The sequence below is a fragment of the Cyprinus carpio genome, chromosome B17, assembly GCF_018340385.1.
Source record: "Cyprinus carpio isolate SPL01 chromosome B17, ASM1834038v1, whole genome shotgun sequence".
NCBI lineage: Eukaryota > Metazoa > Chordata > Actinopteri > Cypriniformes > Cyprinidae > Cyprinus > Cyprinus carpio.
The window spans coordinates 21,189,823-21,213,384 of record NC_056613.1 but is presented as its reverse complement, the minus strand read 5'-3'; the positions used below and the strand labels follow the sequence as shown (position 1 = coordinate 21,213,384).

The 23,562-nt window shown below is 38.3% G+C and overlaps 1 protein-coding gene across 1 annotated transcript in view; it reads left to right on the top strand.

Moving 5' to 3' along the window:
- tmem260 (transmembrane protein 260) overlaps positions 1-20,938 on the top strand; it is a 31,498-nt gene extending 10,560 nt beyond the window's left edge. The window contains exons 4-16 of the mRNA XM_042742769.1: positions 9,587-9,764; positions 9,871-9,984; positions 10,337-10,516; positions 10,659-10,699; positions 12,030-12,116; positions 13,321-13,429; positions 13,521-13,693; positions 16,240-16,411; positions 16,517-16,656; positions 17,437-17,613; positions 19,117-19,170; positions 19,270-19,354; positions 20,086-20,938. Coding sequence (XP_042598703.1) covers positions 9,587-9,764; positions 9,871-9,984; positions 10,337-10,516; positions 10,659-10,699; positions 12,030-12,116; positions 13,321-13,429; positions 13,521-13,693; positions 16,240-16,411; positions 16,517-16,656; positions 17,437-17,613; positions 19,117-19,170; positions 19,270-19,354; positions 20,086-20,340 — 1,765 coding nt within the window. The 3' untranslated portion in view covers positions 20,341-20,938. The remainder of the gene's footprint in view (positions 1-9,586; positions 9,765-9,870; positions 9,985-10,336; positions 10,517-10,658; positions 10,700-12,029; positions 12,117-13,320; positions 13,430-13,520; positions 13,694-16,239; positions 16,412-16,516; positions 16,657-17,436; positions 17,614-19,116; positions 19,171-19,269; positions 19,355-20,085) is intronic.
- The last annotated feature ends 2,624 nt before the right edge of the window (positions 20,939-23,562 follow it).

Sequence of the window (23,562 nt, the reverse complement as noted above, 5' to 3'; positions counted from 1 at the left end):
GACCTTTGTTTATCTTCGGAACACAAATTAAGATATTTTTGATGAAATCCGAGAGCTTTCATAGGCAGCAATGTAACTGAAATGTTCCCAGACCCAGAAATGTAGTAAGAACATTGTTAAAATAGTCCATGTGACATCAGTGCATCGTCGTACTGTTGATAATGGCAGAGGATGGTGACGTGGAAGAAAAGAATTGTTGAATAAAGTCATTATTTTTGTTTTCTTTGAACACAAAAAGTATTCTTATAGCTTCGTAAAATTACAGTTGAACCACTGATGTCACATGGACTATTTTAACAATGTTCTTAACGATTTTATACTATATAACACAATGTAGTCAAGATGTAGTGAAAATATGCTATTACATTTTACTTAACTGTTACATGACATTACAGTTTTAGAGTCATTAAATATAACTTTTTCAAAACCATGTAACATCAACAAATACATTTTAAAGAACTTAGCATGTGTCTTAAAGGTGCTGTATGTAAGATTTTGACTCTACTAAACTTCTATCTACATACACCACAAATCCCCTTACATGGAAGTCGGACAAACAGCTCCACAGAGCGTGTTTTGTCACTTTGTTGTTCTTGCGAATAAAACACTGCCACAATGATGAACAAGTACATTAACATTCGCAATACCATCGAATTAAGTAAATATAATTCCTTCATTTATCTTTGTAAAGAAATCTCATTGCTCTCTGCTGTCTTTACTGTCGACATGTTTACCTGTGTCGGCCACCGTAGCTTCTCTAAAGGGAGGTTGAGCAGGGGACTGAGCCGTTGGTTGCAGTTCGCAACCTCACCACTAGATGCCACTAAAATTTACACACTGCACCTTTAACATACTTGTTTATCTGAAAAACAATGCTACAGTCAGTTATTCTCCTTTGAAAATGTGCGTTCCGGCCCAGAATGTCGGTGTTTGTTTTGGTTTGTGAAACCCACCAACTGCCAGTTTACCCAATTGTATTTCAGCACCCCAGGTTGCCATTTGACGGAAAACACAGCATGTTTAATTTCGGTTATAGTAAAGTGCACTCATTCCTGTTTGTGTCGTCAATCTGGCAACCTACCTGTGCCAAGTCTGAGGAGGAGGGGCCGGGTAAAATAAACCTCTCCAATATTTTGAATTTGGACTGCAATACCTAGTTCAGCCACTCAGTGTCAATCCTACATATAGCACCTTTAAACTAGGCTAGATTTTCCTTCAGTGTTGACACTCTTATACAAAATGTCATTGACTCATAAATAGATAATAGATAATTCTAAAACACTTGTTAAATTGAGAGAAATAACTACAGTGCTGTCCATTAGACATTTTCATTGTGAAATCTCTTTGATGTTCCAAGTTAAATTAGGTAGACAGACTGTTATACAACGTGTCTCACTTTCCAGACGTAGCACTCCATTTTCCTTTGATTTGTCAATTACAGATTTTTTTTTTAAACATCATGGTTTGCCACATTACTTGCCTTTATGTTTCTACTCTGCATCTGGGTAGGTCTTTGAGGATAGCTGGCATCAATAGTAATCATAATCGTTGACTGAAACAAGACAAGATAGGAAATATTATTTTAAACTCAAGCTTTTGGTTCTTAGCATTAAAGGTGTCTTTGTGAACCCTAAAAACAAAAAAAATATGACCAACAGCTGTTGATCATAAATAACAAGAAAGTGAGTTAGATGTCAATGGCGAAACACTATTTGTTTGGTACCTGTATATGTGCTTTCAAGTTAGACTACAAGGATAGCACAGACTATCACAGATTATCACAGACTAGATTTTGACTGTGATATTGTCCTGAAAAGGGGTCATGATATGAGATCAAATTTGCCTTGATCTTTTGGCATATAAGAGGTCTTTGAACCATTAAAACATCCTGCAAGTTTCAAACGATCTCTTCATTATAGGCAATGCATTTTTTAAATCAAGCTCCAAAAACGGCTTGTTTGGATCTGAGGTGGCATATGACATCACAGGAGCACAAACATTTGCATAAACGCTGCCTCCACAGAGCAAGACATCGACGAATAGTCATCATCTCACCATAGGCCCCGCCCACTGGCGTTCAGTCACTTAACAGCTAACACTTGATCATGCTGAATGCGAGTGTTTTGCGTCACATCAAAACAAACAGAAATTACAATCACTGCTGCTATCTTTTCTACACTTGATACAGTAAACAGATGCACATTCGCTTTCTGACAGTCAACGCACTCTAGTCTGTGAAAGAATGTTCTCTTTGACGCATTTGGTTTAAACCGCTCATTCGCATCTTTGTACAGATATCAGAAGGTTCCCAGCGCAAGGAACAAGTGGATAGTTTATTTTTAATGGCATCCTGTATCATGTCAGAGGACTGATCAGAGCAATTTGTTTTGTAAAAGAGGCACAGTGTTATGGAGAGTTCACAAAGAAACATTTGTTGAAAGATGAGGTGGTACTAGATCTGACTGCAGCTGCATCACAAACTGTAAGTAAATATTTTCAATGCTCAATGATCCCTTTAAAAATTCCCACTACTCCTTTCGTACAGTCCAAAAATTTCCTAAAATACTGCCTAGTAAGAACACATTCGGACCACTTAACACAATGATTACTTAGCATTTTCTGTAAATTCATGATGTGGATTATGTAATAGATGTGGCCATGGGGTCAGCAAAGCTGACTCCACCCATCCTCCTCAGTCCTGGGTCCACTGCACCTGTGAGGGTGCACACCAGCCAAAAGCAGACGGGTCCAGTTCTGCATGCACCAGCTCATATCACAGCTGACCGGGCTCCGGTGCCCACCTGTCCTGGTGCTTTTGTGTCCATATAAGGCACTTTACCATATGGTCATAACTGTGCTTTCGTTACTGGACCCTCCACTCGCTCTTAGTCACCCCGTGGCTCTCTACTGTGAGCTGTGTTTATTAACAAGACGGTTGCTTCATGAGAGCAGTACCCGTGTTAGAATGTGATAGCCTATGCAAATATGAGCATTTAAAGGGACAGTTCAACCAAAAATGAACATTCTGTTATCATTTACTCACCCTCTTTTCATTCCAAACCTGTGCGGATGTAAAAATATTTTGGATTTTTAGTTACCAAATAGGTTGGCGACCATTGACTTATATTGTATGGATCAAAAACGTTTTCTCAGAATATTTTCCTTAATACTCCATAAAAAAAAAAAATTTAAATTTTCGAGTGAACTAGACTGTTTTCAAAAATGTTTTATTTAAGCCATTGTGTTCCGTGCAATGTTGACTTCTCTACAACGTGGATTTCAGAATTGAAGCTCAGTAAATTTGTCTGTGTATTTGATTCTGATTAAGACAAAGAAAAAAACGCTGTCGTTTCCCACGTCCCTTGGCTGCCCCCTCCCGCATACCTCTGTTGTCAGGTAAATCACCGACCCAGAAACTACAGCTCCTGGCAGCTTAAGCATATGCTTTATTAGCCAGTCTAATCTCTAAAACGCTCTGGTTTGCAGCCATTCATTTTTGGGAAATATATCTTCTCTTTAGCTATGACACCCACCTTTTGTTTTTCATGCCAAGAACCTTTGTATCTCTGAAAAAAATAATAATAATCTAGATTAAATGCAATTTAAACCCTATTGGCAGCTGCTGCTGTTTACCATCGACAATAATATGGAGTCATCTGTTAGTTTGAAATAACAAACAATAATGCTCTTGCAGTAGAAGTCAATGGAGCGGTTGTACAGTACCAGAATAGACATTGAAAATAATGCACTTCAGATTAGGGAACACTATTCACTATTAACTAGATGCTTATTAGCATACATATTATTAGCATTTCGGGTGTTTATTATACTTACAAAGCACATATTAATGCCTTATTCTCTATGACCTTTTTACCTCAAAAATTAAAACAAAAACAAAAAAATACTATTATCCCTTATTGCCTTCCTGTCCTAGCTTTTACTATTTTGAACAATGATGGAAACCTTGTGTAAATGGCACTTCTCATGTTTATTGTCATCCTATGTTGAATCGCTTGTTGTATTCCTCAACTGTATATAAGTTTGAATAAAAGCATCTGCCAAATTAATAAGTTTAAATGTAGATGTATTCTAGATTTTTTCACTGTTTTCAAATTATTGCCGTAACATTTAAACATTATTAGTGTTAGACAACTTTACATGTCAAATAATGTTTTTATTTGAAAATAATTACTGAATATTTCACATAAAATTGAATGTATTGCTTTTAAACCAAAGTGTGTAATCATGCCAATGACCTCCATTACATTTGCATTACCACAAACATGTTTTTCTATAAACTCAGAGGCTTTCCATAGAGAATAAGCTATATTTAACCTGTAAGTTTCCTTTAAACATCTCCATGCGCTACAGGCCTCAAATTCTACAACACAGCATGACCAATGGCACCGTTTAAAGACGTGCAGTAATATTTCCTTAACAGATGTTTAATGAAGATGTCTAAACCCTCATTACCCCATTCAGAATAGGGGAAATAGGGCCATTTCACTGTGCTATGCCATCACTTTAATTTCCCCTTGCCTGGAGGCCTAAGATTGTGTCTGTTGCATCAGAAGTCAATATTGCTCTACTATTACATTTCCCAAACTGTCTCCACAGGCGGTTTTTAATGGGAGTCATGCAAGGAGAGGATCAGCCTTTTCCAGAATGCATGCGTTCCATAGGGCCACATAATACTGCAGTTGATTAATGACTTGATTAAAATAATAATACACTAGAAAATAAAATGCATATTTGCTGAATGATATACACAATTTCTTTTCGGTGGGGGATTAAGATGGAATTGGGTGAAATTGTTGTGCCATTGGCTGTATTGTTTGAGGTGGAAATTGAGTTATTAGTTTTTAACATGCACTGTCCTGTGGGGAGGGATGTCTCAGCCCAGCAGAACACTGTCCATAGGTACAACACATGCACACAGTAAATCTACCAGAGAGTCTATGACAGTAATACTTTGCACAGCTTCAACTAGATTTCAGTTTATAGTCACTCCATAATTGCACCATCAACAAATATTATACCTTATACCCTAATACCATGTAGCAAGAATCCCACACCATGCACAGTATCCTCACTGCATGTCTCAATCTAAACAAGACCTCACATTATCATAAACATAAGGCCGCCTAGATAAGCAGATCAACTGGGCCATACTTAAGGTTTATATATTTTTAATTGTTCTTTGGGGCTTCTGTCACTTGAGATGACTGACATAAGATGCAAACTAAAAGTCCAGAATCTTTCACCAAAAAGTGTGAACACTCTCTGTGGCACTGCCAAAATGTTTAAGCAACCTTGACTCTCACCAGTGGCGTGAGTTTGTGTGAACATTTGTAACCGGGAATAGCTTGAATGGGGAAAAAAATCAACCCTGAAGTTATTTGATTCCGTTGTTTAGATTCAGACTGCAACAGTGCCTGTTTTTTACCATTTTTTTCCCCCCATATGGATAACAAAAAAAAAAAAAAAAAAAAAATTTAAGAGGTGTAAGCCATGAGGCAAACTAATTGGCTGAGGTGAATCACAACATTACATTACTACTTTGCTTTGAAGCACAAAAAATATTTAAAAATCGTTTAAAAAAAGGTTATAACTTTGTACTTTGACTGTACTGAGGGAAAACACTACAGTCCCATGAAGCATTGTGAATGGCATAATCAAAAAATTTATTGTAAAATATATATATACACATTTTTGGGAATGTAGGAAACTGGTTTGATTGCATCATTCCTGTGCTTTATCGGAGTGAGTGGACGTTCTTTGTGGTGTGATTTTATTGTTTCCATTCTCTGATTGGTGGAGATTTCACTGCAGAATCATATAATTATTTTTCACCAGGTGTAGTTTTTAACCAAATTTCCACTGTTATGTTCAAGTATTAAAAAAGTGTATTTAACCAAACTGTAGCTCCCAGGTCTCACTTTAAAGTGTCTTAAATATATATTTGAAAACCAGTTCTTCAATAAAAAATGGGAATGAGAATTAAACTTATGGAGCGCGACTCATGGATATTTCATTCATTCCTAAAACTTCAGACAATTGGGATAATTCTAATTCCTAATAATTTTAATGCTATTATTTTAGTTATGCAAATTTCTCACAATAATAAAACGTTTTAAAGGTGCCATAGAATGCATTGATACAATATTTTAAATTGTTCTCTGATGTCCCCAGAGTGTGTATGTGAAGTTTTTCTCAAAATACCCCACAGATAATTTTTTATATCTTATTGAAATTGCCACTTTTAAGGTATGAGCCAAAACGTGCTGTTTCTTTTTTTGTTTGTCCCCTTTAAATGATTGTCCCTCTTTCAGAAGCAATCTTTGCACAACTCCAGCACTGAACTGACCCTCGTTTGTGAGGCAGTTCGGCGTAAAATGTCAGCACAAATGTATAGGACTTTTCCATTTATTTTTTTCCAGGACATTTCCTTTCTAAAATGAAATGTAACCACCGTGTCCTCAGCGGTCTGTGGAGACTCCTGTGTTCGTTGGTGCATCCCAACACATGACACTTTTAATGGCTCTTTGGTGCTGACATTGTATCTCCAGCAGCTACAGCAAGAAAACAGTTATGGCGGACTGCTGCTTCTCATTCAGGGCTGTGTATATGCTAATAGGGCAGAGAGCATCACAAATGGGCGGGACTTTCCCGAGTATGACGTCATAGTAGTGAGAAATCTGGAACTGAAAATGTGGAGACACTGATTATGATTTATTAGGATTATATAACAATGAGTGGGTGGATTTTTACCATTATAGGCTGGTTCTTTTCACACACTGCGGCCACACAACTGTGTTCAAACACCTCATAAAAGTGATTTTTGCATTCTGTGGCACCTTTAAATACTTTCATGAAATTTTAATGAAATAATTTTCTGACGAACGAATCAAATTTATCACAGTTACCACAGCATATATCAGTATTCAGTTGTTAATGAAGATATTTTAAATACTTTTTTTGCCAGCAAGTAAATTTTTATAGTATGGACACCACCCCCCAAAAAATAAACATACCATTGAACATGTTTTACCAAGGTGCATTCATGACTAAATTCAGTCACACTTTATTTTAAGGTTATTATTACAGTGTAATTACACAAAAGTACTGCGTGATATTAAGTAACAACATGTATTTACTGTAGAGTTAGGTATAAGATTAGTTATTTTTCATTATTCATCATTTACTTTTATTATTGCAGTACGAAGTAAGTACGTGTAACGTATAACAAGGACACTAAAATAAAATGTTACTGAAAAGTTCTTATTAGAGAATTTATATATTCCTCATAGGGTTAACTGTTAAATGTTAACTGTACTAAATTAACACTTAATTACAGTGAGAGCTCTGCTTTTTATATAAGAAATAAGTTAGATAAGCATCTTTAATTTTCTCTGCAATGATGTAGTCAAGCATGTTTGCACAGTTTCAGTGTTTATTTTGGAGTCACCCATCTGTTCTGAACTGAAGTACTATAGAGACACTAACACAGCAGCATCCTGCACAGCAGACAAGCCTCTGATGCTGCACGTAAGTGTTACTCTCTCACATTATCACTGGAGAGAGAGAGAGAGAGAGAAGGATACCCAGGTGGTCCTACATGTTCTGGAATGCAGGACGTGTCACATGCCTTCCTTCAAGCAGACAGACACTCCTAAAGAGGCCCTTGTCAAGCCCCCACAGAGGAATAAAGACAGGAGGAGGACAGCGAGCAACTGTCAGGCCTCCCCATTGAAGCGATGACAGGGGGAGTATGTGATATTTCGCCTACCTCCGGATAGCACCCCTGCTCTGACCCAGCCGCGGCCCCCCAACCGTCGACGTGTGCTGGGGGTTAATTGGGACGCAGCGGGAGCAGAGTTGATGATGCGGGGGGTCTGCACCTTCACCGAGCCTCGTCTTCCTCAGCCCCATCCTCGAGGACTAGAGAGAAGCCGATATCACCAAGAATCCCCCCCCCGCCTGCTTTTGACAAGCTATTAGTCTGACTGTGCGCACACGCACGGCCTCGTCTCATATGAGACGGAAGAAGAAAAGAGAGGAAAGGCAAGTAGTGTGCAAAAAAGCAGGAGAACAGAAAAGAGAAGTAGTCAGCAAGCGCGAGTTCCGCACACACCATCCTTCCTCCTTTCTTCCATCCGTATCCTTCTCTCCGCTCCCCTTTTTCCTGACTTACTTTGCTTTCCCTGCAAAAGCTCCATTGTTCCCCTTCCCCTAAGTCTCATCAGCCTCTTTTGTGGCCGACTATCACAGCGGCAGGCAGAGGCGCGCTGGAAACGTCTAAATGGTATCATGGCTCGTGATTAAGCGCGCGAGCTTCGGCGGTGCCGCCGCTGCTTATGAGTCAGGTCTGATAAGGCGAGGGCCCTGCTCTCTACTCAATTTCAGATACCGTTAATGGAATCTGTCTTGTGCGATTGTAATGTGAGAGAGCCTAATTTGCCATGGAGCTTGAAGCTGTCAGCGGCGAGGGATTGCGGGGTCAGGAGGGAGCTGGCAGCCGCTTGGCCCGCGGCGTGTATCTGTGCCGCTGAATAGAGCAGCTCTCCTCCTGTCACTTAGCTGATAGGCTGATGAGGACTCTAAGCCACTCGGCACAATGAGGAGAGGGCCATACTGCCTCGCTTCCCCCCTCTACCACCCCCCTTTAATTGTCAAGCCCGCTAAAATTTTTCCAAGCCAGTGTGCTGGAGACCGGGCTGAGTTTTTTTTCCCTCTCTCTTTAGCATCTTCCCAACTTTTTTTTATTCTCCTTGCTTTCCTTCATTTCTGTCTTCTCGGGTCTCCAACAGACAAAGCTGACCTCGCTCGTTCATCCTTTTGTCCAGCGTTTCCTTTTACCTTGCCCCGGCCATGTGTCCTAACTTATTCTTCCCAGCTGGAGTCCAAGTCCAAGTCAAGTCTCGAGTCTTTTGTCACAAGTCAAAGTCAAGTCTTAAATTATAAATGCATTGCAGGTGGATATGTACATTCAGAGATTTTCCCCCAATTATGAATTCATGAGTTAATAAACAGAATTTGTTTTACATCCAGCTAAGATTTCTGAGCCTGTTTATCATTTGAAGTATGCAGTTGCATTATTCAGTCATGCTTTATGTGGTGAAATGTCTACATACAAGCAATTTTGGAGCATTGTACAGTATTTATGTAGATTTTTTTTTTTTTTTTTTTTTTTATAAAATAACAGATAAAAGTTGGACATACTTCATTATATATCCAAACTAATGTGAAAAGCTTTATCTGCCCCCTAATCATCTGAATAGGTTTTGGACTTTGTACTGACACCTGTTGGTGTGGATGTATTCGTCATTATTTTGCTCCGATAAAATTAGGGCACCTTAAATTGAAAAGCGCAATTATTCTTCTGTACCTTTATTTTGTTATTTGTTTTGTAATTTAACTCATGATGCCAGAACTCACAAGCATTTTTGAATGGTTACAATCGGTCAGTTGTTGATTTGCTGTTTCATATAGATTTTCTTTAACATACCAGATTAGAGTTTACGTTATGTCAAAAAACATTGAAAAACTGTATATAGTCCATCACTGTTGTCTCCTCTGTGCTCAGGATGGCTGGTCCCGGTCCAGGGGCCGTCCTGGCAGGTGGAGTTTTTGCAGTGTCCAGGCTGGTATGGCAGTGGTCGGTCGTGGCTGAAGTCTTTTCTCTTAACAACTTGTTTGTGGGTGTCCTTTTCTCACTCTCGGCCTGCTTCCACTGTGCAGAGAGTGTTCATCACAAGAAGAAGGTACTATAGTCCAAACCATTTGGTATTTATAGGTGATACCAATCATTGTTGGTTTAAAACTGATACATCTTGGTTGTAAGATGCATATTTCTGCATATTTTGTCAGTTTGCTCTGTGGGGGGCGCTCTTCTGTGGGCTGAGCCTGTGTAATCAGCACACACTGGTCTTGTATGTTGTCATCATAATTCCCTGGGCCCTCCTGCACCTCTACACTCATAATGTAAGTATTGATAATCACTCAGGTTTCAACACATAATTTTTCAACATCTGACAATGATGGAAATGTCATTAATACCTTTCAAAGAGCATATTCTCTGATATTATGAACTCAAATACAGCCACATCACGTAATAAATATACAGCATTACAGAGATTAGTGTTCATAACCCAGTGATTTCTGAAGGTCTTCAGGTACTCGGTTCTTGCAATTGAAAACAGTGCAAGCAGTAGAGGCAATCGCTCCCATACAACTGTGGCTTTGTGTTACGTCTGTACTGTTGTTTTGGTATGTAAATTTGAACACTTGGCAATGGAAGGATCGGTCAATAACAAGTGACATGCATCGCCCACAGGGTTTGTCCTTCTTTGGGCTGGTGTCTTTGGGGACGTGCTTCCTGGCTGGCTTTGTGCCCTACGTCTACTTGCCCATTTCCTCCTACCTCAACAGAGCTCGCTGGAGCTGGGGAGACCAGACGTCTTTCCACGGCCTTCTCACACACCTGCTCCGAGCTGAATACGGCACCTTCAGCCTGGTACCAACAGATTCAATGATGATTCATAATTTAAAAAACATGTTTTTAAAAATTAAATGTATGTACTCAAATGTGTAGTTATTTTCATGCTGCATTTATTTTATGAATCTAATGCACTGCATATGGAATTCTTTGGTTTCAGGCAAAGACAGATGAAAACTTGAACCTCCTAAAAATGCTATGGTGAGTGTAAGAAAATTGCAAAACAAATTAAAGGTATATTTCATCCAAAAATGAAAATTATTTTATTAATTACCCTCATTTCGTTCCAAACCTGTAAGACCTTCATTCATCTTTGCAACACAAATGCAGATATTTTTGATCAAAACTAAGCGCTTTCGGACCCTGCATAGACAGCAATGCAACTGCCACATTCAGGGCCCAGAAAGGCAGTAAGGACATTGTTAAGATAGTCTGTGTGACTTCAACCGTAAGTTTATTCAACCGTAGTACCACAACCTAAAATGACTTTGTTTGATGAATACATCCAGTCATTTCCAGAAGGAAATTTATGTAGCGAACAAAAAACTCTTTAAACTAAATTTAAAACAACAAAATAAAAACATTTGAAATTCAGTATTCAAATACTACAGTGGCACAGTTGTTTTCATTTATGAATCCAAATTTGAATTTCCAGAAGGAAGTATGAGTATGAGAATTATGTAGTGGCCAAAAAACAAAACACGGTTCAGTTTAAAATAAATGCAACAAATAGAAACAGTTGCAATTTTGTATGTAAATACTATAATGTTATAATTATTACCATTTAGATATTGAATGACAACTATTCTGTCAATTAGGGTTGCATGGTTGTAAAAAAAAGTTTTTGAGCAAGTGTTCTTCCACTTATATTAAGTGACAGCTTTAATAAAGACTAATGACTCTGTTAATACCTCATCCATAGTTAATTCTTGTACCGTAGATCCCCCTACCCTCCAAAACTGCAAAGCTGAACCTGCTAGGAATAACAAATCTGTTGTGTTGCACTGGCTTAGGAACGATCAGAGACACTGGTGTAACACATCATGCGAGACTCCGGTCGTCTCCGCAGCCCACCCTCATCATACGTTTGGGTGTCCCCAGAGAGAGAGCTTATTTTATGTCCCGCTAGCACCAATCAGCCATTACCCATCACCCCCCACAGCTGCCACATAGTGTGATGGACAGGTGAGATCCAGAGAGGGGAACACAACAAGCATGTCACAGCATAAACCTGCCATAAGGAGCTCAAACGCTCTCTCTCACACACACTCGCTTTCACACGACGCTTAAATAAGCTGTCAAAGAGAGATGGGTATTAAGGCACAGGCAGGGCACTATCTCTTTCAGCAGGGAAATTGGCCATTGACTGGGTTTGGGAGACAGATAGTGAGAAGCCTGTCACAAGACTGCACTTAATGTTGGAAAAAAAAAACATTCAGACACTCACAGCACTTTCAGTTTGAGTCTCTGTCCATCACACAGACATGCACACATAGTGGATATACTGATAAGTGTATCTCTTGTGTTTCAGGGCTCAGTGGAATCACTGTGTGAATGATCTGTCTACTCCAGTACTAGTGCTTGCACTTCTAGGCATTTTACTGTCTTTGTGGAACAGGTAAGACATGGCTGCATGTGATCCACTGAAGCGAAGGAAAAGCACACAATCTAAACATTTTTCATCCATCACAGTTTAATGTAAAGAGGATACTGTAAACACTGGATGTGTGTGAAAGGGTTTGTTTTTTTTCTGAGCTGTCACTTTCTGGCTCGACTACCTGTTTGTCTGAAACCTGTTGGGATTAATCATTTTTGCCATTCACATTCACTTCCATTTTGCAATTTCAATTTTATTTTGGTCCTGCTAGTGGCACAGATATTGAACACTTCAACTTTATTTAGACTACCATTCAAAAGTTTGCAGTTGGTACAGTTTTTTAAATGTTTTTGAATCAAGTCTCTTATTCTCACTAAGGCTGGATTTATTTAATCAAAAATATAGCAAAAACTGTACTATTGCGAAATATTACTAAAGTTTAAAATAACTTTTTTTAATCATTATTAATGCTGAAAACAGTTGTGCATTCAAAAGAACAGAATTCAGAATTATATATATTCTGATATATAACTTAATTTAAATTTTTGAATACCTTTATTCAATTTAATGCTAATGTGAATGTTTTTATTCTTTCAAAAAAGAAAAAGAAAAAAGTAATTGCGCCATGTTTGAATGTTTGAAATTTTTATATACTATTATATTGTTACATATATTACATTTTATTCTTCCATTAACTTATATTAACTAATTTAAATTCTAAAAAAAAAGAAAAAAAAAAAGCTAATCCTAATTTTATTTCTTTAGAAAAAATTAAATTAAATACATATTTCTGGACCACCTAATCTGATTCGGGAGGTTGCATTGAAAGCTTGAAATTTGTATTATGTAATATTATATTTTTTACATATAAATTACATATTCTTCCATTAACTCATTTTGTAGAAACTATTTTGACTCAATTTAGTTCTTGCAGGAAACGTTATCAGCAGAGCAAAAAGCATCAATATTGTGTTTAAAATGTTCATTACTAGATATTAACTTGTTTATAGAACTGTATAAAAGCAATATCAATATTACAGGCAGACACAGCCATGCTAATATTCAGTACAATAGCACTTGTGCTCGTGTGTTATTACTACAACTCTCTCCTGTTCATACTATCATAGTTTTGCCATCATACTGTGTTTCAAATGTAGTTTCAATGTATTCAAATGCAATATCATCATAAAACTTTTTTAATCAATGGCATGTATTTGACCCCTAGACTGCGCTGTGTTTTTATCTGGTTGATTGTCACTATGGTGAGCATCTACTCTGTGTTCTTTGCCTGGAGAGCAAACCTGAATATTGAGCAGCCTCTTCTGCTGGGAGTGGTGAGTGATACAATTCTAACAGATATGATTCTTCTATGATGTAATATATTTCAAATGGAGTTCAGTGAATATACCACATGTGTGTATGTAGGTGGAGCGCTTCTGGCTGCAGGCTGATGCTGGGGTGTGTGTTCTGGCTGGTCTGGGTCTGAGCTGGGCTGTGTGTTGGCTGAATGGGCGTCTGGTCCGGGGGACGCTGTGGAACACAGGAGCCTGGATACTCACTGCAGGCCTCATCTCACACATGATCAGCTTAAACCACAAGTAAACCATTCACACAAAGTCACACAGACTGGGTACCACTGGATGATATTAAACTTTTCAAACATCTTTAATTCACTTTTCAATAAATTATTAATAAATTCATAATTTTGTTGAGCAAGGATTCATCAAAGAATCCTGTAAAACTTTCCCCAAGATATTAAGCAACGCTGTTGTCAACATTGATAAAAATAAGAAAACTTTACAGATGATTTATGAAGGATCACGTGACACTGAAGACTGGAGTAATGATTGCTGAAATTAAACATTTTTAAAATACATTAAAATAGAAAATGCTTATTTTAAATTCTAATAATATGTGACCCTGGACCACAAAACCAGTCTTAAGTAGCACAGGTATATTTGTAGCAATAACCAATAATACATTGTATGGGTCAAAATTATCAGTTTTTCTTTTATGCCAAAAAGATATTCCATAAGGATATTTTGTAAATTTCCTACTGTAAGTATATCAAAATTTTAATTTTTGATTTGTAATATGCATTGCTAAGAACTTCATTTGGACAACTTTTCTTAATATTTAGATTTTTTTGCACCATCAGATTTCAGATTTTCAAATAGTTGTATCTCAGACAAATATTGTCCTATCATAAAAACCATACATCAATGGAAAGCTTATTTATTTCAAAATTGACCCTTATGACTGGTTTGTGGTCCTGGGTCACATATTTTACTATATTTTTGGTTCAGTAAATGCAGCCTATGAATAAAAATGGTTAAATACTGTTCTTTTAGGAAGTAATTAATGGTAAAACATTCCTGAGCTTTTTACTGTACATTAGTTCGGGCATTGAACATTTTTAATTTTTGGCCCAAATGATGGTTCCTCAATCAGTCATTTCTACTCAGAATATTGAATATCATCTAAATACTAATTATTTTGTAGTGGGGTGATCAGTGTGCATTACTGCATTAACATCACAGACCCGCTGAACCATCAGACTCTGAGTTTTTTTGTATATATTTGTGGTTGATCATACAGACCATGGCAGTCACTCCCTGAATTCCTCATTTCCTCCATGCTTCAGCACACATCAAAGCAAAAGCTCTCTTGCACTCTTCTGCAGCTTTGACTCTATGCTTGATTAGCCGTCCTGGCCACGCCAGTCATGCAGATTAAAGCAGCCGAGTTCTGTGCTTGATTAGACATCCTAGCCACGGCAGTCATGTAGATTAGTGCGCTGAGGTTTGGTGCATCGCTGCCATAAACTGTGGCGCTTTGATCAGTGGTGAGACTGACACTCTTGTCAGCGCTCATCACACCTGTCCGAGGCTGATTACAGCCGAGAGATGTTCCACCTCATCACTGCTCACAGAGAAACAGAGCTACTGACTGCAGAATAGCTGAAAGAACAATAATGTCACGGATCCTTACACTTTTGTGCAAACTCTTCAAAGTAAACATCACTGCTGCTGATGTGCTGATGTGTGGGTACATTCACACTCGCAGCTTTCAGATCACTTTCAGATCACTTTCATCTCGCAAACTCTCAGTATCAAATGCTGTCTTTGTAAAGCTGTTACAACAGACTTTTTTCACTAAAGACTTTTACACACAGGCATTATTAACCTATTGACCTTTGGGATTCTGTAGGTGCAATAATAACTGAAATCTGGTGGTAATTATCATGTACTAGGCAAGATATCATACAATCAAACAGATAAATAAATACAAAAACTAGTTACTTGTGTTGAAACCTTTTATTTAAACCTTTTAGTTGACATGTTCACCAAAGATATTATGTTTAAGATAATATTTTAAGATCACATTTTAACACTTAAACAATTTGCTTTAGTACCATGGCAATATAAAATTATTCAATTTAGGAAACAATAGGTAATTTTATTTTCTTTGCAATATTACATTAATATGTGTAATATTTTGAAGCAATTACAAATAATAAGTAATTTTTTTCCTATAAGTTATATTGTTCCTCTGAAAATTATCATCGTATTTGCAGCAGTCATTTAAATATTTTTTGTATACTGTTAAAGTTTTTATTAATATATGAATAAGCTTTTATTTTTAGATTTTAAGTTTTTTTTTTAATGTGTTTGTGTGTGTGTGTGTATATATATATATATATATATATATATATATATATATATATATATTATATATATATATATATATATATATATATATATAATTATTATTATTATATAATTTAGGTTCTTTTTATTTCAGTTTTAGTTTTCTTTTTATTTACAGTTATTTTAGTACTTCAGCCTAAATTTATTTCAAATTTTTATTTACTTTGAGTTTTTCATGTAATATTAGTCTTTTTCAATTGATTTCAGCTATTTATATTACCAAAAATTTTAATAGTTTTAGTTTAAGTTTAATGATAATAACACTTATTTGAGGTGCTTAGCATCCAAAAATGATATACAATGCTGTATATAAATATACCAAAAATTGTGGCCTTATTTAACCCCTTCTCTGCAACTCAAGAAACACTGCACATACTGTTTTCATACTGTGTTTTAAAGTAGGTATTTTCAGTGTTTTGTCTGTGTGTCGACAGAGAGTGTGATCAGAGCGGTAATGACGTGGTGGACAGGTTTGCTCGTGAGGTTGTGTTTTCACTGCCGCCGAACTCGTTGGTTCTGACTCGTGGTGATCTCCCAGGAAACACACTGCGCTATCTGCACTACTGCCAGGGTCTCCGGCCAGACATCAGCCTTGTTGACCAGGAGGTCCGTAATCCAGCCTGACACATGTCTAATTTATTTCAGCCTATTTCAGACACGCTACTCTGTCACTGTTTCGAATGGCTTTTAAAAACCGCCATTTTATGGCAGATGATGACGTATAGCTGGTATGTGGCAAAACTCCAGAAGCATTTACCTGGAGTCACGTTTCCTGGGCGCTGGTGGGATCCAATCAACACCATGGAAAAGAAAACATTCAGCATTGAGCAGTTTCTCAAGCACAATATGCAGTAAGATACACACACAAATTCATATGCCCTCTTTATATATGCTACATTTAAAATGATAATTTGTGCATGTTTTTCATAGAACAGTTTGCTGAATGCACTAGAGATAGCAAACCATTACATGTCATCTGTTAGCCCTTATACCACACTGCAAGAGCAACGGAGACTATACATATATACTGCCTCCCTCCACCAGACGGCAGTATTTCCTTGGTAAAGCCCCCGGCCTCTGAGAGGGGGGCAATAAGCACTAAACTCATTTCCCTGGGAAGCAGAACAGAGAGAATAAGAAATAAATACTTGAGAAAAAAACAATCAGCAACCTGCTTGTTCTGTTAAGAGAGCCAGTCTCTATATTCCTGCCATGTGTATCCAGCGATTCAGGATCAATAATGGCTCTAACATAACAGACAGGCTTAAAAGCTTTTACTCAGTTCTACTCTAAAATACTCTACTTTAAAGAGTTTGTTTCTTGCTGGATTATGCAGAGAATAAAAGTATATAGGTAATAATTTTATTTGGTTTCCTTTTGGGAGTTTTTTCAGTAACAAACAGAAGCGAAACTATCTATAGCAGGACTTTATAATAATGTTCATTTGTAACATTATAACAACAAGCAGTGTTACATTATATAACACAAGATTTATTTAACTTTTAATAATAAATATAAAGGAATCTTAGTTTTCTATTTGAATGTAAAACAATGAATGTAATTATGAAGATTTACATATTCATTTTAAACTGTACACTGACGCTCAATCTTTGCTCTGGGTTTGTCTACAGCAGGCCAGTGTTTGCATGTATTGGCCTAACTGAGGGTGACCCCAGCTGGGAGAGGAGTTTCTCTCGTTGGCCCTGGGGCGTCTGTGAGCAGTTAGTACCTGTCAAAACCCCATTTGACCCTGAAAAATGGGCCCAAAAAACACTTGACCTTTACAACTGGAGCCAGCCACATGACAGGTAGCAAGATTACTTATGTTTGTAGTTTACTTAGGGAGTGACATATTGCCTGAATACTTTTTGTTAATATGTGGAATTTAATGTTTCAAGCTGAAATGAACATTAGGCTAACAGATGTGTTATTTCCATACAAATTATGATTAGAGGGGCAAAGTATTGATAAATAAAGACTTGTTTCTTGCACAATACTGTTATGACCTTAAAACACTTTTAGAATAGTGCATGATTTGTAAACAAATACATTTTGATGTTTGCATCACATAACCAGCTCCGTATGTATAGCATTTCTGATGCAGTAAACTTGCTTGAGAGCTCACCTGGTGTAGCATTGCTCTGAATCACGATTCACGACACTCCACAGAAGAGCACTAGGTAGGCTTTAGAGCCTTTTAGCACCACTGACTGGACATTTAATTTCAGGGAAAATTTAACATGCTATTTTGCACCAGTCACTAGACATTTTACTTTGAAAGTGAAGTGAAACATGCCTCAAGCAGCGCTGTATCATTTTGCAAACATGCACCCACTGACATGTTTTTTTTTCATGACACTAGGCCAGTGGTTCTCAAACTTTTTTTATGCCAAGTACCACCTCAGAAAATATGTGGTTCTCCAAGTTCCACCATAATAACCAACATTAAAATACAGTTCCGTAGGAGGCCTAACTATTCAGATACAGCTCTGCACCATTAAAAAAACGAGGTAGTTTTATTCCTAATAAGAATGTTTGAGATGGTACTAGTCAATGTAACTTTAGGCTCATAACAGGTCTGAGCATCCTTACCAGGTGCACTCCAGCACCATTTCACACCTCGTGCAACCCATTGAAGTGTTTTGGTCTTTGCTGATATTAAAGTGCACTTAAACACTGCTCTGACTTCATGCTGTGCAGACAGCCTTCGTTTCCATCTTCAAAGTCGTTATTAGTCCGCTGACCCCACCCTAATGACTTTCTAAACTGCGGCGTGTCAATATCTGTGTATAAAGTGAAATTAGTTCTAGTCTCCAGCACTGAGGCTCTCTGCAGCCGGCTGGTATTCAGCAAGTTAATCGGGGTTGAATGGTGTGACATTACTCTCCTCTCACCCACTACAAGCGTGTCCATCCCTGCCTGCCAGCCAAATATTAGCAGGGAAGTCACACGCTAAAATATTCCTTTGAAGGAGAGGCCGCACGTTTATGAGCGATGTAGTGGAAAGGAAGAAATGCAGAAATATATGGGTCGTTCACCACAGAAGAGAGCTTCCAAAGACATGCGAGGTTGAAGATCAGCTGTTGTATGGTTTGAAGATATGCAGAATACTGTTCGCTGGATTACTGGCTGGTTTTAAACTTGTATTTCAAGTCCGTACTCAACAAGACTGCTTTGATGCCATCCAAAGTTTTTTTTCTTTCCAAATCATCAACTTCGTTATTTTTTGAAAGTACACAGTTATGAAAGTAAGATTAGCTACTCACAGCTAATTAAATGACATTATAACGTTTGTTTTTTCCACCCTGTAGCTTCCACCCTGGCTCCTGGGAGAGAGTTGCCAATGAGGAGATGTGGCAGGCCAGGTAATACACGGGTTATGGATCTCATCACTGTATCTACACCAGACCTCAGTATATAGAGATAAAGGTATACTTGGGTGCTTTTATTCCATCACTTTTTAGGATGAAGACAGCTTTTTTCCTGTTTGACCTGGCTGAGAACATGGAGAAGGAACAGCAGGCCCGTCTCTATGAGCTGTCTTACAATGTAAGTAGGAATGACATCAAATATTAGGGTTTTTTTTTTGGAATTACTGTGCTTGCAATGCAGCTTCCAATAAATATTTTTGTTGTGTTCTACTTCACATGATTCAGTGACTCACTCAAGATGTACTTGTTTCATTGCCGGATGAATCAGTGTTTTTAAATTAATCCCTTGAATTAATTATTCAAAGACAAATACATTTACTTTATTATTAACAGTTTTAAACTTTTTTTATTAATTGTTTAAACATGCTCTTTGTTGAGATACTGTAAGCTCAGTCTTAATTGTGCTATTTTATTTAAGAAATTTAAGTTTGGAAATCTTAAATATCTTATTGGCATACTATTACAGAATGTTCACTTCCGACTGCAATTTGCATGGTGAATTTTTTCATGTTTTTAAAAGCAAAAAAACACAGTGAGCATCATGAAAGCAGCAAAGCGGCTCTAATGCAACATTATACACAGAATCAAAGCCTAAAACCAAAGCTTACATAAAACCTTTAACACTTTCTTTTGCTACCTTGCAAGCACTTCTATTTCCTTAAGGAAATGCAAATCTAGTTTGTCAGCATGATGTGTCATGTGAAATTATTTGTAGACTGAATACAGTTCCTTAAAACATCACAGCTGATGTCTTCTATCATTTATGTTGTGTTTTAAAAAAACTCTCTTTTATTTTATATTATACAGATAGTTAAAGCTATGTGGTCTTTTTTTAATTTGTATTCACAGCTTTATTGTCAAATAGTGGATACCCAGGTAGACTACCCAGCAAACTGGGATAAGAACCTGGCTCTTGCCGCAGAACGTCTGCTGCGATCAGGGGGCAGAGGTCATGGTCTAGATTCCCTCCTGAGTCGCAGCATCTACCACTTCAGCCACTACCTTCAGAGAGAACCCACCGATCCCCAGAGCAAAGCCATCCGCTCCATCATCACACATCTCAAGAAAGAGCACAAGAAACTCAGAGACAGACAGAAGGCTTGAGACAGGAAGTGACATAAGTTGTCTGAAACAACACAGAGAGCCTTTAAAACATTGAAATCACCTACGAGACTACATAGGTGCAGATAGCACAATAAGGTAAGAGGGAGGGTTGTAAATATGAAGAAAGCTGTAAAGACAAAATTTAAAGACAGTGCAGGTGTGACTGAAGACTGTAACTGATGTTTAATGTGTATTTTACCAACACACAGATAACTGGATTCAAAATGCTAAAATGGACCAATCTGTCATAACATGAGTTTTATACAGAGATCTTTTATATTGTAGGATATGAGCTACTGATCCATAACCACATCAGAGTAAGCTGTCCATTTAGTTGGCAGACATTATTTCATTAACAAGATGATACATTGGTCGGTTATAAAAATCAGGGATTAATTTCTACGACTCCAAGATTCACACAGATTCCACAGTGAAGGTAAAGGGACACAATTTTCTGAACTATAATAGAATTTTATTGTAGTTGTGTGTTTTTTTTGTAATAAAATTTTCACACTTTCAACATGTTAATATGCATAGAGTTGATGATCGAAGGTGTCCTCAACCACTCATTCCACCTCTCCCCATCTCTCTTTTTTGAATAATTATCATTTGCCCCCCGCTGTCATGCATCTCTCTCTCTCTCTCTCACTTTAAGATCACAAAGGTCTCAGATTGAGGGGGGTGGGGGGTAAATTTGGGCACAACCATGAGAGATTAAGAATGACCCATTAATCTGGGACAGATTTGACAATACTGCATCCTTTTCCCTGTCTCCTTCTTTGCTTTGTCTATCTCTCAAAACAGCTTTGGGTCTTCAACAGAATCAAACTATTGTTTGATTTTAAAATGATATATTCTGGTTGAAGAATGGTTTCATTCTGGGTTCAGGATGTCAGCTACACCTTATCACAACATAAAACGTCTCCCCTTCTCATGTACATTCATCTCTTCTTCCACTGAGCTGCTTCCTCTCCGTCACTCCCTGTCCCTGTTTTTGCCTCTCTCTCTCATCTGAGGGATTGTGTGAACCCATGGAATCGCCATGACCGTGGATGCAGGCAGGGAGCCACGGCAACACTGGAATGTGGGGTGCCTGAACAGATAAGAGCTGAGAACGCAGCCAGGCAGAGGGAGCAAAGACAAGCTAGCGAGAAGTAATAAGTACATAGGATGGTGTATATGGCACGATAGGACAGAGTTAGACAGGAAGTGCTAGAAAGAGGCGAATGGACACTGACAAGACAGAAATGAAATCGCAGCACAGGGACTTGGAGACAAAAGAGGGAAGGTAAGAGAGAGGCCCATGAATGGTAATCCTTGAGAAAGAGCCAAAGAGAGCAGTGCAGTTGCACACACACACTCATAACATGGGAAGCCAGCCTTATTCCTCTTTGCATTTCATTTACATCCCTGGCTGTATCGACCAATCGGATTGGGAGCAAAGCCCGAGGCTTAGGAGGGGAATAAAAAGACAAAAATGCTTTCGCTGCTCTCATCCCTCTCTGATAATACCCCCTCTGTTTCTCCTTTCTCCTCCGCACCCGGAGAGAAGTAGATACTGTCCGAAATGCCATAGCAGAAGCGACACCTCCGCTCCCTGTGCTTTGCCGATAGACCTCGCCAGCGGCAGGCCTGAAAAGGGGGCTTTAGCTACGGGGCCAATCTCCTCTACTTCCTCCTGCTGAGGGAGTGGAGGAATGGATGGAGGACCACAGAGGAGGGTGGAAGGGATGAAGACACAATATGTGAAATTGGCTATAATGTGCATGCCACATTACAGACTGGTGAAAATGAAACTTGTCCAGTGTGTAAGATCACTCTCTGTTTAGACAGAAGAGCATGCTTTTCTGAGACTGTGTCTAAAACCAAAGTCAGCTGCCTTGCTGCTCAATAAGTTTCTGGATACCACTGACACCTTAAAAATACTTTAACTGGCTAGTTTACATGTGTTTGATTAGGGTTGGAGGAAGTGGCCTTTCTGGAGCAGGATGGAGCATCCCTGTCCTAAGGTAACTAAGAAGTGGTACTGAAATTATTTGTGTCAGAAGAGAACCACTGTTAGAAATCCAGCCTGGCCCTCATCTTCTCCATGTGACCCTTCAGTTTTTGATTCACCAACAAGCCCTTGAAACCACCAATCTGCCACACCATCTCACCATCATCCCTCTTCCTAAATGCTGCCTTCTCCATCTCTTCATCCCTCATCCCTCTCTTTAATAAACCTCTGAACAATGGAATTAGATATGAGAGGGATTAGGCAGAGGCAGGGATTGTCTTCATTTCTCTGGATTGATTCTTGAACCTTTGTTTAATCCCTGGCCCTGGACCTACATAGCTGTGATTGACTGCCTCAGGTGGGTTGTTGGAAGCTGGTTGAGGGGTGAAGAGATGAAAACTCTGGCTGCTGTACTGGGGGTGACACTGAATGGCTCATGTCTGTGGTGGTCCTAGTGTCTTTGGGAAGCCCTGATAAGAATGAGGCCATGGAGCTATTGAGGGAATAGATGGATGGAATCCACTGGCTGGAATGCTTCTAGACAGAAGCTTGGGTCCTTTTGATGATTTAAAGGGTCAGTTTACCCAAAAATGAAAATTAGCCCATGTTTTACTCACCACCAAGGCATCCTAGTTGTATATGACTTTCTTCATTCAGACAAATACAATCGGAGCAAAAAATTGTCCTTGCTCTTCCAAGCTTTATAATGGCATGGGTGGGTGTTTTTGTTCAACAGTCCAAAAGTAGTGAAATAAAGCACATCCACCCATATTAAAATGTGCCTCACATGGCTCTGGGGGGTGAATAAAGGTGTCCTGTAGCAAATGAATGTGTTTTTGTAAAAAAAAAAAAAAAAAAAATCTGTATATAAAGTGATATAAACAGTTTTGTGTAACTCTTGCTAACTGTCGTACGTGCATTCATGAGAGACTGCCTTTCTGGCGGATGACGTCGGACATAGGCGTAGCGCATGCTCGTGAGTCTCGTGAAAACCAATGTTTGTTTACAGGAGCAAAGGAAGCAAATTTTCCTTACTTTACCAAAGAAAAACCAATCTCCTCTTGGAATATATCGAAATCCTCTGACATTTTTCTTTACAAATCCTCATTTTGTACTTCTACTTCATGACTGGCATTTTGTTTTGTTTTCTCTCCGTCAAGCTTCCGCATTCGTCACTATTCACCAGTGCATGCGCCATGCCTATATCCTACATCATCCGCCGGAAC